Source organism: Canis aureus, chromosome 13, assembly GCF_053574225.1.
Source record: "Canis aureus isolate CA01 chromosome 13, VMU_Caureus_v.1.0, whole genome shotgun sequence".
In the NCBI taxonomy this organism is placed as follows: domain Eukaryota; kingdom Metazoa; phylum Chordata; class Mammalia; order Carnivora; family Canidae; genus Canis; species Canis aureus.
Window position 1 is genome coordinate 31,589,340 of NC_135623.1, and position 18,069 is coordinate 31,607,408.

Here is an 18,069-nt window from a genome sequence, read left to right on the forward strand (position 1 = left end):
TTACAGGAATACATCTCTGTATTCTTAACATAGAATAATTTTAAATACAGAAGTCACTTCCACCTGCCAGGCTATGTAGACAGTGGGCAGATTGGCATTGCCCATCTCAGGCTTACGCACACTCCTTCCTCAGGACGTTGATATTCACTCTTTCCTGCCGCGCTCCTGCTTTCCTGCAGATGGTGGCCTGGCCTGTTCAGGTGTTATCTTAAATGCCTTCTCCCATAGTGCCTTCTATCAGTAAGACTTCCCTTCCTGCCCAATATGAAACAGCCCTGTAGCCCTCACAGGCCCTCCCTTTCATCCTGCTCTGCTTTTTCCCCTTGGCACATATCATCATCTACGGTCTGTGTATTCCCTCCGATATATTTGCATCAGCTGCCTCCACCCTCCAGGACGTGAGCCCCAGGCTGGCAGGGATGCTCTTCTCTGTGCCATGCTTTCCCTAGGACCTAAAGTGGTGCCTGGGACACAGCAGGTGCTCGGTCACTAGTGTGAAGGAATTCACAGGGGGCTCCTGTCCTTCCCAGTTGTGGGCATCTCGCAGGACTTCATGGGGGGCTCCTGTTCTAAACATGTTGCATACGTCCTCCTCTCCCCCGGTAAAACCTGGCTTCTACATGCAGGCCAACCACAGCAGGTGCTGCGCCGCACAAAACACGTTGATCTTTTACAATGCTGGAACTAAAACCAAAACACAGGCTGAATGCCAAGAACACGTTGAGAGGCTGCGCGGTAGCTGAAGAGCCATTTGAGTGATTTTTATGAGATTTTCAAAGATGATGTTGATTGTGAACTCTCAATGAATGTGGAAACTTGAAATCTTCTCTCCTTATCCCTGACGTGCATCCCCCTGGATCTCTTGGTTCTTTCGGTCTCTCTACTGGAGGATCGGAGACAGTGATCACAGTGACCTGGGAGCTCTATTCTTTTTTTTTTTAAGATTTTATTTATTTATTCATGAGAGACACAGAGAGAGGCAGAGACACAGGCAGAGGGAGAAGCAGGCTCCCCATGGGGAGCCTGATATGGGACTCGATCTCAGGACCCCGGGATCATGACCTGAGTCACAGGCAGGTGCTCAACTGCCGAGCCACCCAGGTGTCCCTGGGAGCTCTATTTTTAAATGAGTTCATATTCTCATGAAATTCGGAGTCACTAGGTAGCTGGCTGGGTGTCTTACCAAGTGTTCATACGTAGAAGTGACAACAAATCTAATAGAATAAGCCTATAAAATAAACCTTTGGGACAGCTGCTACTCAGCTCTACATTCTAAATAAGATGCATTTGCTATGTATTATCAAGAAAGCAGTATAACTCTAAACTTCTCTGCTTGGCTTCTTTGCAGGCCTCAGAGTACTCCGAAAGACACAAACTAGATAATAAAGTGCATTTTCTGAATCCGTTCAGACTTGACTGAAAAATTTTCCATGGTTTTCAAAAAAATGACCCCTAAAAGGGCATATACCTCCCTCTCAAGAGGCAATTTACCCTATAAAAGATTTCTTTTTAAAAAAATGACAGAAGTGGGGCACCTGGGTGGCTCAGTAGTTGAGTGTCTGCCTTTGGCTCAGGTTGTGATCCCGGAGTCCTGGGATCAAGTGCCACATCGGGCTTCTCCCTCTGCCTGTGTCTCTGCCTCTATCTCTGTCTCTCATGAACAATAAATAATTTTTTTTTTTAAAAAAAAGGACAGAAATATTGCAATACTGGAAATAAGAGTACGTGAGAAAATTTAGGATGTGACTAAGGAGCCAAGAAGTGTTCCTCCCCATTAGTCAAGTTTATGAGGGAAAAGAACCCCTGCATTTTGTAATTTAGTTCCCTGTGCTTCTGACTCTGGGTGACTGTTTTGATGTTTGTCAAACATCCTCCCACCACAACGGGAGGAGAACACCAGTGGGAAGGAAATGACAAAAATCACAGGTGAGGCACCTGTCCTGAGAGGGAAAGCGCCCCAGGGACCTGACAGGACAAGGCACGGCCCTGGGGACCAGTGAGTTCACATCAGCCGTTGAGAGAGAAAAGCCAGAGTCTGTAAAAGAAAAGTAGCCTACACTTTAAGAAACCTGACTGTGGTCAAGAAATAATTTTAAAGATGAGAATAACTAATCAGCTAAATTAGAATGTGTGCTTTCCCGGGAGACTTTTTCCAGACTCTTTCTGCCTTTACTGTGGCCAGCCTGGTGGGGAGTCTGTTGGGGTCAGAAGCAAGGGCCAGAGCCCCAACTGCACCTCCTCTGTGGGGTTTGGCTGTGATGTTTTTACTTTCGTGGGATCATTGAAACAACACCCTATCCCTGGAAAGAGCACCCACTTTTAGCCTCCTCCACAGTTTAGATTTGCTGTTTGTTGTCCAGGGAGTTCCACTGATTGAAGAAAACTAAAATAAGACGGTGGGGATCAGGGAATGTGGTTACATTTTCTTAAATTACGACTTTGAGAAAATGTCTTAACGGGGTTAGTATTGACCACATTTTCCCCAACAGATAAGGCTTGCTAACCATTATCCTTCATCTATCTTACCTTTTTCTCATAGTTTTTTTTTTTTTTTTTTTTTTTTGCCAAAGAAAGAGCACATAGTTTTTTAATTATGGTCACAAATAAAAAAAAAAAAAAAAATTATGGTCACAAATAGTTTCCATCATGCTACAAACAATTTGACATCTAGACTTCTCTTGAGGACTTCATTTGTTGTTTGAAACCCTATTCATAAAACAGTGGGAAAATAGTGGCGTGTACTTATTTGAATTCAGAGTAATGTTTCGTATGCCTTGAAAATATTGCCCCCTATATCTATCAAAAATAAAGTGGCACGGTGTGAAGTCGTTGAATCACTGTCTTGTACACCTGAAACTTATATATAACACTGTTAACTGTACTGGAATGAAAATTAAAAAGTTAACAACAACAACAAAAAAAATAACCTGGCATGAAAAATGGAACCCACAGAAAGAAATGAACATTTTAGAAATTCACCATCTGCTTGAGCTCAATTAACAAAAGATCCTGCAAAGCCTCCCTTAACATGATCTTCCTGAACTGTTCCCGGAAACAACAGGGTGAATTTACTATCCAATTAAAACTGATAAGAAAGTTGGCTATGACATTCATTAAATAAACCTGAGATCCTACATCCACTCTGGGACTCTTTGTTTTAAGTTATCTATAATTTTCTTGCTTACAATCAATGCTAATAAATTTTCTACCACAGCAAAGGCAGCAGTGGTACAGTTCTATTATTTACTGTGTTGTGTTTTTTTTTTTTCAATCTACCTCCTGTCATTGACCTTGAGCCCAAATGTTATTTCTTGAGAATAAAAATACCAGTCTTGCCTTTGTGTAATGTAGAGGGCCTCAGCCCTACCTCCATTAGAATTACCAAGGGAGCTTTTGTAATGTGCTGAGCCCTGGGTCTTACCAGATACTCTGATTTTAATTGGTCAAATATGGAGCTCATCATCCTAGTTTTTAAAGTTCCCCAGGTGAATCTAATGTGTAGTAAGGTTGTGAACCACTAGTTTAAAGGCCATTCTGTTCTTGATAGGCTTTGCTTCCATCATTCAGTTGTAGCTAAGCCATTTACTGTGTGATCTTGGGTTTGTACTTTAACCTCTCTTTCAATTCTCTTTTCTGTAGGATAGGGCACTAATACGGCTTAAATCGTAAAATCATTTTGAGAATCCAGTGAGTTACTGAATTTTAAAAATGTAAAATAGTGCCTGAAACATAATAAGTGTGCAATACAGGTTAGCTGTCATCAGCATTATCATCTCAGTTTTTAAAAGCCAATGATAATAATCAGGCTTTGAATTGCTTCCTTATATATAGCTCTTAACCTGTGTTCTTCTGCAACATCTGTGCATTTGTGCTTTCCCTATGCAAGCATACCTCATTTTATTGCCCTTCATTTTATTGCACTCTGCCATTTTTTACCAATGGAAAGTCTGTGGCAACCCTGCATCGAGGAAGCCTATCGGTACCATTTTTCCAACAGCATTTGCTCCATTCGTGCCTCAGTGTCACATATTGGTAGTTCTCACAATACTTCAAACATTTTCTTCATTATTTTTTACGGCAATCTGTGTTGTGATCTTTGATTTTATTATTTAAATTGTTTTGGGGGCTCCATGGACTGTGCTCCTGTGAGATGACGAACTTAATGTATGTGTTCTCACTGCTCCATTGACTACCGGTCTTTCATGTCTGGTCCTTTCAAATGGTCTTTCATCTATTTCCTGAGACACAACAGTATTGAAATTAGGCTAATTAGCAACCTCACAGTGATCTTTTTAAGTGTTCAAGTAAAAGGAAGAGTCACACATCTCTCACTTTAAAAGCTAAAAGTGATTAAGGACAATGTATATAGATTTCTTACCTTTTTCTCAAAGTTTTTTTATTTGCCAAATAGATTTCTATTATGTATATTGGAAGACTTGTTGAAAGCCTCTGAAATAGGCTGGAAGCTAGGTTTCTTGATGTGTTAGCCACGTTGTGGATGCAAAGGAAAAGTTTTTGAAGGATATTAAAAGTACTATTCCAGTGAACACAAATAATAATAATAAAGTGACACAGCTGATATGGAGAAAGTTCTAGTGGTCTGGAGAGGACATGAAACCAGCCCCAGCATTCCCTCAGGCCCAAGCCTAACCTGAAGTAAGGCCATAACTCTCTTCAATTCTTGAAGGCTGAGAAGCTGTGAGGAAGCTGCAGAAGAAAAATTTGAAGGTGGCAGAGATTTGCATATGAGGTTTAAGGAAAGAAGCCCATCTCTTGGTCGTGAAGGTGCAAGGTGAAGCAGCAAGCGCTGATGTAGAAGTTGGAACAAGTTTTCTAGAAGATCTAGCTAGGAGAGTTAATGAAGGTGGCTGCCCTAAACAAACTGGTATAGATGAAAGAGCCCTGTTGGAAGAAGATGCCTTCTAGGGCTTTCATAGCTAGAGAAGAGAAATCAATGCCTGGCTTCCAAGCTTCAGAGGACAGGCTGACTCTCTTATTAGGAGCTATTGCAGCTGGTGATGTTTAGTAGTTCCCAGCGTTCACTGACCATTAGGAAAATCCTGGGGCCATTAAGAATTATGCCAACTCTGGGGGAGCCCCAGTGGCTCAGCAGTTTAGCGTCGTCTTCAGCCCAGGGTGTGATCCAAGTCCCACGTCGGGCTCCCTGCATGGAGCCTGCTTCTCCCTCTCCCTCTGCCTGTGTCTCTGCCTCTCTCCCTCTCTCTCTCATGAATAAATAAGTAAAATCTTAAAAAAAAAAAAAAAAGAATTATGCTAACTCTATTTTGCCTGTGCTCTGTGAATGGAATAACAAGATTGGATGACAGCACATCTGTTTACAGTATGGTTTACTGAATATTTTAGGCCCACCGTTGAGATCTGTTTAAGAAAAAAAAATTCCTTCACAATATTCCTGCTCATTGATAATGCATCTGGCCACCCAAGAGCTCTGATGGGATGGGCAATGGGATTAGTGTTGTTTTCATTACTGCTAACCCAACATGCATTTTGCAGCCTCTGGATCAAGGAGTCATTTTGACTTTTAAGTCTTATTATTTAGGAAACACATTTCATAGATGTGTTTTCATAGATGCCATAGATGGTGATCCCTCTGATGGGTCCGAGCAATGTACACTAAAAACTTTCTGGAGAGGATTCACCATTCTAAATACCATTCAGAACACTTGTGACTTGTGGGAAAAAGTCAAAATGTCAACAGTAATAGAAGTTTGGAAAAAGTTGATTGCAACCCTCAGAGATGACTTTGAGGAGTTCAAGAGTTCAATAGAGGAAGTAACTGCAGATATGGTGGGCATAGCAAAAGAACTAAAATTAGAAGTGGAACCTGAAGATATAACTGAATTGTGGCAATCTCATGATAAAACCTGAATGGATGAGGAGTTGCTTCTTATGGATGAGCAAAGAAAGTAGTTGCCTGAGATGGCATCTACTCCTGATGAAGATGCTCTGGAGATTGTTGAAATGGGAACAAAGTATTTAGAATATTGCATGAGCTTAGTGGATAAAACTGAAGGGGTGGCACCGCTTGAGAGCATTGACTCAAGTACTCGAGACAGTTCCATCGTGGGTAAAATTTTATCAAACAGCATCACATGCTCCAGAGAAATCATTTGTAAAAGGGAGAGTCAGTCGATACTGCAGACTTAATTTTTTGCCTTATTTTAAGAAATTGGCACAGTCACCTTCAGCAGCCACCACCCTCATCAGTCAGCAAAAAGATTATGACTCACTAAAAGCTCAAGTGATGGTTAGCATTTTTTTTTAGCAATAAAGTACTTTTTAATTAAGGCATATACATTGTTATTTTTTCCTTTCGGCATAATGCTATTGCACACTTAATACACTGCAGGATAGTGTAAACATAACTTTATATGCACTGGGAAACCAAAAAATTCATTTGACTCATTTTACTGCGATATTCACTTTATTGCGGTGGTCTGGAACCGAACCCACAATATCTTTGAGGTATGCCTGTATTATAAAACTCACTGAAACTTTTGCTTTTTATTTAAATGTTGTATGACCTGGCACAAACTAACTCAATTTTCTCATTATATCTGTTGCACAGAGTTTGTGTGAAAATTAATTTTAAAAATTGAATGACACATAGTAAGCACTCAATGAATGTTACTATATTGCTTTTATTAGGTACTATTGCTATTCTTAGCTGTGGTGTCTCAGAAGACAACTAATTCACAGTATGGCAGATATATTTTTGTATTCTGTATGTGCTTGTAACCAAACTAAGCTATCACATAGACATAATAAGCACTTGGAAACTAAATCAAGTTCTAATCACCTACTCTCTTTAGCCATCATGGTGCCTAGCTATGACGTATAAGAACAGAAACATAAGCCATAAAATCCTTAAATTTTAAATCCTTAAAATCTCTAGTCTCATCCTGAGAATCACTTTGAAGTATTGCATGGTGGCAAGCCAAAGAAGATCCTTGAAATTCCAAATGCTGACCTCTTATAAGTCACGACCTTTCAGTAGGCAGTGCTAACTCTTGGGGTTTGCAATCATATATCTTGACTTGGTAAAGGTATAATAAGGAGTTGGCTTGTCAGTATTAAAAAAAAGGGGGACAGATTTTTATGCTTTGTGTTTCTGTATATGTTCTTTCTACTATGTACATTTTCTAGAAATCAATGTATATACACTAGGTTATAGTCAGCATGGGCTCAAGGGCTTGAACTTCAGTTGTAATAGGAGACATGTAGAGAAAAAAGCATTTTCTTGTCTCCATATTTAGCATTTTTATGCTTTTATTTTCACACCAAATTCTTGATAATATATTTTAGAAAGACTATGCACAGTCCTAATATACTGTAAGATTGTTACCATGGTTTAGATGTTTTAAGGGTGACATTAAGATATCTAATTTTCAGAAGCGTTAGAAGGGGAAGGTTTGATGTAGGTATACTTCCCTATATTTAGTCTGTGTCTTGAAGAAATTACTTCAATCCATGCGCTGAGTGAAGGAGAAAAGAAAGAAACCAATTACAGTTGGAGAAATCAAATGAAGTATAATCACTACAGTACTTTATTCTAACATCACATCCTACTAAAGAGTGTCACATTCATGCCCTTTAGAGAGAAAACTCATTTGCTGTAATTTAATATTGAAGTTTCTATTTCCATTATTATGAATTAAGAGTCATGCAGCTGACATATCAAAGTCGTCTGCAAAAAGTTAACCTGCTTCAATACGATGGTTCTTTAAGACCAACTCTTTCTCTGGAATTCTCAGTTTGTGAATGGTGCCATCATCTTACCTAGGCAATGAAGCAGGAGACTTAAAAAGCAGCCCCAAAAAAAAAAAAAAAAAAAAAAAAAAGCAGCCCCAAGTCTGCCATTTTGCTAGGGATTTCATCTTTCATTTCTCAAATCTGCCTTCCCCTACTCTATCTCTGCCAACCCTACCCTCATACAGATCCGCAGTATGATCCTACCATTGTACAAGTTGTCTGCTTCCTTCTTAGACCTATTTCTTAGGTTCTTGGAGAGTGGTACTTCTAGCATGTAAATCTGGTCATATTAATTTCCTGAACGAAGTCCACACTTGTCAGATTCCTCTTATGCCCAGTACTCCAAGACTTCCTTTCGTACTCTGAGACTCTATTGAAATATTCATAAAATCAGCAAATACATTCAGTCATATCAGATATAACCCAAGACCTCAAATCCTGTGATTGCCAAATAAAGTTACATTTCCTTTAATATATGACTGAACTTAACCTTTCACATAATTTCAGAGTTTTCCCCCATAAAATGGTTGTCTGTTTTCCAGAAGTCTCTGGGTGGTTTCTTAGTTACTATAATAAGCCTTTCTAGGGGCAGCCTGGGTGGCTCAGTGGTTCAGCGCCACCTTCAGCCCAGGGCCTGATCCTGGAGACCCAGGATCAAGTCCCATATCAGGCTTCCTGCATGGAGCCTGATTCTCCCTCTGCCTGTGTCTCTGCCCCCCACCCCCTCTCTCTCATGAATAAATAAATTAATTAATTTAAAAAAAAAAAAAGCCTTTCTCTGTCCAAACCCTCCTTGCACTAAAGCCCAGCACCTCCTTTCACTGCTCCTTTCCCATCTCTTTTCCCAGCATGCCATGCCTCAAATCCCCTTCCTTAACTACCTTTTGCTCAAGTGACTCTACTCTTTGACTTGTAGGTAAACTTAGTAAGAGGTGCTGGAATATGACCGAAGGTCATTTGAAAGAAAAATAATTAACTCAGGGTATTACCATCATTTTATCAAATTTTACCTGATTGATGAACATTACATGTTTCTCTTTTTTTTCTTCCTAACTTCTGTTATAAACAGTGTTACAGTGCTACTTTTATATTTCCTTAGAAGTTATTATGATCCACATTCCCACCAACACCATTGCTGATATGAATAATATCCATCTTTTATATTATCATCAGCATGAAGAGCAAAAGTTACTATCCATTGTTTGAAGTTGCATCTTTCTGACTACTACTGAGTTAACATATCTTAGATATTCATAAATTAATCCTTTACCAGTCCCTGAGACTTGCCTCTCATAGATCTTTTGCCCATTTTTTTCTGCTGGGCTTTCTTCTTATCAAGATACCTGTCTTTTCCACCATGACATGTGAGTTTCCTCTCTTGCTGAAAAAGGCCTCTCTCACACAAAGATTTTGTTTTGTTTTTTAATTTTCAGTTTAGATTTTTAATTCATGTGGAATTTATTTTTTTATGGTTTTGGGTCGGAGTTCATAGATGTTGCACAGCTATTAAGAACATACTCTGTTTATAAGATGTCATCTGGAAACAGATATATGATTAGTGAAAATGCAAGATGTAGATTTGTCACTATATTTTAACACCCCCAGTTTATACACTCAGAGGAAGGGGGATGAAAGGATAACTAAGTGAAAATAAGAAAATAAATTTTAAAAGGGTCAATAAGAGAGAAAAAGTAGTAACATATACATATTGGTTTGGATTAAAAAATGGAAATTATGAGCCTTCTTTGGAAAAACACATTTGTGTTCCTGAAAGAGCCACTCTTCTCACAGGGCAGCCCCAAAGAGCCTCCTATCTTCATGGTTGCCGCTATACTGTAGAGATGACCCTGCCTTTTGCCTATTCTGCAAAAAATATTTTTTTTTTGCAAAAAAATATTTTTGCAGAATATCTCCTACACAAAAAACAGGACTAACAGCTCCCAGCCTCAAACAGAGTCTTAGGGCCTCCATTTTCTATTCTGTTGCTCTTCCATCCCTAAGAGCATGGGCCTCTTTTGCATGGTCACAGCTAATTGCATACACGCCCCTGCCCTAATGTATGGAGCCTAAAAGAAAAGCAGTTCAGGGTAAGGATTTCTTTTTATGCGAGTTATACATGTCCTTTCTACTCACGTTTCATTGATGAGCACTTAAGCACATGAGCAAACCTAGTCATGAGCAAAAGTGGGAAATATTGCTTGTGGCTTTCAACTATGTACCCAGAAAGAAGGGAAACCCAGATTGTACTAGGGGAACAATCAGCAGTCATCACCATATTATTTACATGATTTTCATTGTCTACTCTTGCTTTGCTATTCTATCTTATGAGTTTCTATTTATAATAGGTTGTTTTGCTTAAATAAAAATATTATCCATGTTTTTGCTATTCCTGTGATTAAAAAAGAACCATTTTATCCTGGATCCCTTATCAGGCATCTCTCTGAACTACTATCAAGTTGTATTTATGACAACTGTAAAGAGACAAGAAAAACTTGGGTTTCTCTGGTCTCAAGAAATACATAAGGGGCAAAGTTAAGTGAAAGCATAAAGCATTCACCCCTCTATGACTATGCACATGGCTATTTGCAGACTGACTTGAAATTAAATGGTGGTAATGTGGCAGGATTTTTAAGATAAATGTGTTAAATACCAAAGCTTTGAAGATCCCCACATTGTCTCTTGGGAGGCATGTGAATAACTGTTGCTAGTTCAGGGGTGTAGGGATATGTGTGTGTGTGTGTGTGCGCGCGCGCATGTGCAAGCACGCGCACACATTCATCAAAGTCTATTTTACCTTGGGAACATGTGGAATAGTTAAACAAGTAATGAATAATGAAACATTACAGAAGATAATCTTTGCAAATGTAAGATGCACAGTTAAATTTATTGTCATCAAGTCTGTAAAATTGTGTTTTAAATATTATATTTTTATATCTTCAACCGTGGCAGAGCTTTCCTGAAAAAGAAGAAAAGGAAAAGAGAAAGTAAAACACAACCCTTCAGACATCTCCAGACATTTCCATTTCCTTTGTGCCTGAGAGTTGAAACTGCCAAGTTCACCGAATGAAACACTACCTCCAATGAATCCCCAAATGTATCATATAAAACAGGGAAGAAAAGGCACTAAAATATTTTTATAACTCTTGCTTCAAATTTTTTCTGTGTATTAAATAAGTTGTCAGCTTATTGTTGGGTTTGTTTCTGCTGTGAGAGTCTTGAAAAGTAGCAAGGGATTGTGATCGATGGGTTTATGCTAAGCTTTTACCCACTAAATCTCTGCAGAGGAAACTCCCCTCCTGTTCCTCTTGCCTGAACAAAGGGAGAGGTAAATTAAGGTCCAGGAAATGAAGAGAACTTTAATAAGCTCCCTAAAACTAGGGCACTTGCAAGCAGGGAAGGGAGAAGAGACATATTTGGGAAATATGTAGGAGATCAAATGGGCAGCATCTGATGATTCCTTAATAGGGGCATGGGAGTAAGGAAGAGAGAGGAGCTTGTAGGTTGGATGACCAAGTGGATTCCAGCACTTGTTTAAATAGGGATCTTGAAGGATGAACATATCAATATGCAAGATAATGCATTTAAGTTGGATGTCCTGAATTCCTATAGACAACTAAATATGAGCCTGAAGATTAGGGGAGAATCAGGACTGGAAATCCAAGTTTGGAAGTCATGGCAAAACTCAGAGAGAACACAGAATAAATGGTCTGAACCTAGAGTTCTTGGAAAGATAGCACTTCTTTGATTTCCAAACTTGATATATTAGTTTCAAAAGATACGTTTACAAGGATGACTGAGATTCAAGAGGTGGGATATTCTTCAAGAGGTGGGATGATTATGCACATATATGTGTACATATGTGTCTGTGCTCATATGTACATGTGTGTTTAAGCTGGAGCCTGCAGTATTGGCTGATGGATTTGAAGTAGGGTGTGAGAGAGAAAAGTCAAGGAGACACCATGTTTTTTATCCTGAGCAATTTTAGAAGGATGGAGTTGCTATATCCTGAGCTGGGAAAGACTTCCCAAGGAGCAGGTTCATTGAGTAAGTGAATGAGTGAAAGAAATAAAGAATGAATGATTTTTAATAGAAATGCAGCTTTAAAACTTTATCACAGCGACTTAACTGATGATAATGTGTTTGAAAGCCTTACTAGACCGTTGTAATGAACAAACTAATTTACATTTAGTAGCTTCCCATTTGCATGTAAGCCATGCATTATAAAGTAGTTGGCCTTGCAAGTAGGTTAAATATGCCTCCAGGAAACCCTCTTCACAATATTAATTTGCTTAACAAGCTCTTTCTTCTTAGATATTAGAAATGGAAATTTAAACTCAGATGAGGAAGACTGCCTCTAGATCTGAAGTCAGACTGATGACTTCTTACTATTATAAAAATTTGACATCATGAGCACGTATGTGATTGAGATGAAAACCTTGCAAATGTCACAGATGTACCCCTTTGAACCAACACAAATACCAGTTGCTTTTACTCAATTCACTTTACAGGTACTTCACAGATTATTCAAATATGTCTTTTACATATCAGAGAGTTTACAGTTCCTACTTTTTAGAGTCACAGTTTGAAATAATAGGTTCCATGCCAATTTAGGAAGCTCACCATTGGCATCATCCACCAAAGTACAAGTGGTCTTACCATTGTGAGAGATATGGAGCTCCCAATGAAAGACCACGTGTAGGGGCTCCTTCATTCACTAAAATCCTTACGATATGGTTTTGAGTGATCTTTGCAGTCTTATCTTCCATTTCTTTTTCCTTTGCTCTCTGAGCACCTATCAGCCTGGTTTTGTATCAAGGTCTTGAACATTCCATGCTCAGTCCCAACTCACAGCTTTGAACTTCTACTTCTGAGTGAAGGTACCTCTGATGAAGATCTCTTAATTTCTCTCATTTATGTGATCTCAACTTGGCAATCATTATCAGGAAACCTCTGAACCACTTTACTCCCTATACTTTGCTTCATATTTATAGTTCTTACCATAGTTGATGTTTATTTACTTGTGTGATTATTTGATTGTTTATTTCCCTGAAAGAGTGTAGGCTCCACGAGGACAGAATCTATGGTTGTTTAGTTCAAAGTGCATCCGTTCCACCAATGCAGTGTCTGTCCCTGGGGAGCACTTACTAAATAGTTATTGAATAAATCTGTAAAAATAGGGATCTGCCTGAAGTCACACACCTAACTAGTGGCACAGCCAAGGTTTCAATTTAGACTACTGGTCATCTAGAGAGAAATTAGGGATAGAGGAGTTTCAGTTTGATTCTGTGTCCTGGAAAGGGTATACTGAATTTATTTAAAAGTAATTATCATGCAAAAATCGTCCTTCTCAAACATGCACATGCACACACAACATGCAAACATAAATAGTAGCTGAGCCTACAAGATAGAAATCGGTTGTAGTACAGCTGTATCTCTTTCCTCTGTTTCTCTAGACTTGATCTTTCCCCACACTCACAAGTAGTTTCCAGCTCTCTACATGGTTGTACCACGGGCCATTTCAAGCATAGTGTGCATTCTTTCATTTAACAAATATTTGTTGAATACCCATTCATCAGCGTCTCTGCTCTAGATATTAGGAACTAGCAGGAAACCATGTAAATAAGGTCTCTTCTGTTTACAAAAAGAATTTTTTTTTCTGATGGTGAAAGGACTTACACATATGAAATATTATTGAATGATGCATGTTACGAGTAAAATAAAACATAAGCTGTAAGAAAACAAGACCCGTATTTTAGGTTGGATAATCACTTTTTAGCTTCCCTTAAAAAATGAGATATAATCTGGGAGTGATCTTGCAAGGAACCAGTCATGCAAAAATGTGGGAAGAGAAGCAGCTCATTTAAAGGCCTGAAAGCAAAATGGAAGGAAGATTGGAGCAGAAGGAAGGCCAAAGTGGAGGGAGCATATGAGTGAGAGAGGGAAGGGCAAGAGCTGACATTGGAGAGGTAAGTACGGATAGAAAGGGATGACTTTGAATTTTATTTTAGGTACAGAAGAAAACCTTTTGGGTGATCTAAATATTAGAGTAAAATAATTTCCTTTAAATTTTGCAAAGCTGAGGGCACCTGAGTGGCTCAATGGTTGAGCACCTGTCTTTGGCTCAGGTCATGATCCAGGGATCCTGGGATTGAGTCCCACATCGGACTCCCTGCAGGGAGCCTGCTTCTCCCTCTGCCTCTGTCTCTACGTCTCTCTCTGTATCTCCATGAATAAATAAATAAAAGTTTAAAAAAATAATTAAAAAAATAAATTTTACAAAGCTGTCTGGGGCTACTGTGTGGAGAATTAATTATAGAAGCAAGCTGGAAGCAGAGTTTGGCCATCGAAATGGTCCATGCTATAGATGATGATGGTTTGGTCCTAGGTAGAGATGGAAAAAAATGGAAAATACAGAATTACTGACTCCATCCTCCTGTCTCAGAACATCCCTTCCTCATGGATTCTTCACATTGGTTATCACATTTACCCTCCACTCAAGTTGGTCAAACTAATAACTTCAGTTACCTTCACTTTTCCTTCCTTTTCTTCACCCTTGATCAGCAGATCACTATATCGTACCAGATTAGGATTAATCCCAAATGACTTGATCTAATAGTTCTTCATTTCTCTTTTCATTGCCTGAGCTTAGGTTTCCTAATTCCTTACATGAAATCTTTAAGAGGTCTCTAACTACTCTCTCTGCCTCATATCTCAGTCCCTCAAATCTATTCTTCAGTCTCGCGACAAGAATTGCATCTTTCTAAACACAGTACTTTCAAATTACTATTAAAAGTACTCTCTGACTTCTCATTGCTGATAATCTTTTCCCATAGTTTTTGCTAGAGACAAAGCCATTTTTCTAACAAAAGTTTTAGCAGAACCAAATATGTGAAAGATGCACATATTTCCTCCTTAGGAAAGGATGTTCTATGCCTTGTCTCACTGCTTACAACCATAGTACGACAAGGTACTAGCTGTTACTACCTTCCAACCCCCAGTGCTACTTGCCATCCAAAAACTCAACATACTCTAAAATTCCATATAATTTACCCTTTATTCCTTTGAAATTCATCTGCTCATACATCCTGCCCTGCTCTTCTCCAGCTGCATGAATTAATCCTTAAAAATCTATCTCAAATATTTCTGTGTATTGTAGTATTGTTTCTATTAACAAGGAAAATAGAAACAACCTAAATACCCACTGAGGAGACTTGTTAGATTAGGGTATTTCATATCTTTTTAATGAATTCAGAGTAAATTAGACACTGTCAAATTTTTAATGATGTATTTAATGAATATGCTCTATGAAGAGAGATCCATTTCTTTTGCTGAGAGGTAGTGATTTTGCTTCATAATCATCAGATTCTCTTAAAGCCAATATCCTTTTATAAGGGTTCAATATTTTTTCAGACTTTTCTACTTTGCAAAAGAATGAAATATGACATACTTTCTCAACTATTTCCCAGGGAGCTCCTAATTTCTTGATTAAAAGCTTAATTTCATTCTCTTTTCTTACACAGTAGGTGTTATTCTTTGGAATTTATGGTAAAGATTTATAACAGTAATGAAATTTTCCAAACTGAATAGAAACAACCCCATAGGCAAAAAAATGAGTACAATTTAATTTTTTTCTATTATAAAAGTCTTACTGTGTACAATATTGACACAGTCTACTCATTTTGGATTTTAAGTGTACACTTGTGATTTAGAGTCAACATTTAAACATATGCTGTTTTGAATTTCTTTGTGCTACTATTAATAAATTTTACTTTTTCCTAGAGTCCAAATTCCTCCAGCATTAGGAAGGAAAAAGAAATATATTTGCGTATATGCTCTATGCACAGTTATATATGCACAGATATTTATGTTTCCTCAGATGCCTCTTGAGAGTAAGCTAGATTAAGAGATTCTCCAAGGCCTATTACTGTTCTTCTTCAACTGAAGAATTCACAAAACAGAATTTATATTCCGCAAATCACTAGAAAAAAATATTGTTGATTTTTTTCCAGTTTTAGATTACCCTCCTCTTATAAACAATGTATGTATGTATGTATTTATGTGTGAGTGTGTGCATGCATGCTAAGGAAGTACCATCTCAAAGTTTGCAAATTACCACTGAAATATTGCAGCTTTTTTTTTTTTTTTGGTAACATGCTGCAAAATAATAACTAACATTTCTGTAGAGTTTTTCACATTTGCATATTGTTTGCATACCTACTCTATTACTTATTCTTCATAATATCCAATAAGAAAAATGATAGCTGTTTCTGCTGGGGTTTTTGTTTGGTTGGTTTGGTTTGGGTTTTCATACAAGAAACTGACGTGGGCAACGTTGGGTAATTTTTCCAGAGTAATACAGGTGGGAAATGGGAAGGTAGGGATTAAAGACCAGATCTTCTATTGCTAATCCAGAGCTGTTTCCACTTGCCATTTTGAAGATATATGTATAGACCTATATAGATAGATATAGATATGGCTTTTGGTACATTTATCTTAAAACATTTCCTCCTCTTTTGGAAATAAATTTATCAACCCCTTTATAATCTAAGGTGTTTCTCCTATTTCCAGCAAGAATGATCTGTCTGAACAAAGTGTAATTATGTAGATAAAACATCATGGAGAAAAATCCTATTGTTAATGCTCCCTAAACTAGTGTATATGGACCTATATTTTACTATATTTTACTATCTAGAAAATGTTTTTTGTTTTTTGTTTTTAACTAACAAATGCTAGTAAGAATAGGCTGCAATTAAGGTAATCTTTTCATCTCTAACACCTAATAAACACTGAAAGTAGCTCTTACGAAACCTCTGGAACCTAATCTCAGAAAGTAAGCATGGTTCTACCTGCACATATCGATGCTTCTAATTGATTAATCAATTATTTTGTTATTGAATTGCTTTAGCAACATTATAATTCATGTTTAATAATATTGATCACATTTTAATCAATCCTCATTCAATAGGACATCATGGAAAGCAAATTTATAAATGTATAAGTACATTAAAATAACAGGCATTTAGCATGATTGCTAGTGACATTATTTTGCAAAGATAAAACTTCAATAGAATATTTGGTATAATTAAATAATCTTGAACAGCAGTGTTTTGTTTCTCAATACCTAAGCAGTATAATTTTAACCATACTGTTTGCGAACAGTGGACCGACTATAAAGATACATATTTTCTTTTTCTTCAAGTAGATATTTATTTTTATTCTGAGTACATGAAGAAATAAAAGCTAAATTAAGAATAATTTTATGACCCAAATGCTTTTTAGTATGTTTCAGAAAAATCATACAAAATTCATGTTGGTGCAAATAGATTTTCTCTATTTGTCAATACTCTGTCTGTCATTATCTCTATCTTTTAGTTAACCATATGCCCTTAAATTATGGTTATAGGGTCTTGTCAACCCAATGTACCCAGATGCTTATGACAAGCATTATGAACAACTACCTATGTTTACCAAAATGAAAACAGGCACCGTCATAATAAATTGGAATAGTAGAGTGGAAATGGAGTGGAAAACTGGGGTTTGGGCCCAGAAATACTGATTACTGGTTGTGTTACCCTGAACTACCTACTTTATCCTTCAAGATCCAAATATCTCTGGTCACCTGCAAGGATGAAATGAAACCATGTAAGTGAATGTGCTTTGAACGATTTAAAAGTAGCAAACAAATGTAAAGTACCTGCAGTATAAATAATGACATCATGATGATGATGGTGATAGACTTTTTGACCCATTAGGAAACTAAGACTAAAGAAGATATAGAGGCTTTATGTACAATACATACTAAGTAGCTGCATTGAGATTGAAAATGATTTTCCATGTAGAAGTTAACAGCCAGCTAATGCTGTTTTCACTTAGGAAATTACATGTAGAAAGCAGATAACAAGTTAATATTGTATGAATAATTCCTAAATATTTCAGCTGACAGTAATCCATAAGTGACTGGGTTTTATTGACATTTGTTCTTTGCATCTGGGTACAACTTTGCCCCTTGCAGTCCCTTAGAGTGCATATGTGCTTGTAGGTGCATTTGTCCTCACATGAGAAAAAGTTTGATTTGAGGTAGCCAACAAGGGAAGTAGGACATGAATCCCTTATCCATTCTGTGAACCTCAGTCCTGACAGCACAGGAAGTAGGCTATTTTTTTTTAACTCTTTCTGTAGGTGAAGAAAGGAACAAATATATGTGTTCTGTGAAGTAGCAGTACTTGCTACTCTAATTTGCTGCTTAGTGATAAAGAGAGAGAATAGATGAAGGAAATTCCCTTGTTCTCATTTTGT

The 18,069-nt window shown here is 37.7% G+C and overlaps 1 protein-coding gene across 5 annotated transcripts in view; it reads left to right on the forward strand.

The window, feature by feature from the left end:
- TMTC2 (transmembrane O-mannosyltransferase targeting cadherins 2) overlaps positions 1-18,069 on the forward strand; it is a 388,467-nt gene that overhangs the window by 348,295 nt on the left and 22,103 nt on the right. The window contains exon 12 of one of the 5 annotated variants that reach the window (XM_077845667.1): positions 10,723-10,959. The exons of the other annotated variants lie outside the window; for them this stretch is intronic. Coding sequence (XP_077701793.1) covers positions 10,723-10,761 — 39 coding nt within the window. The 3' untranslated portion in view covers positions 10,762-10,959. Of the gene's footprint in view, positions 1-10,722; positions 10,960-18,069 lie in introns of those variants that run through there. 5 annotated transcript variants of the gene reach the window in all.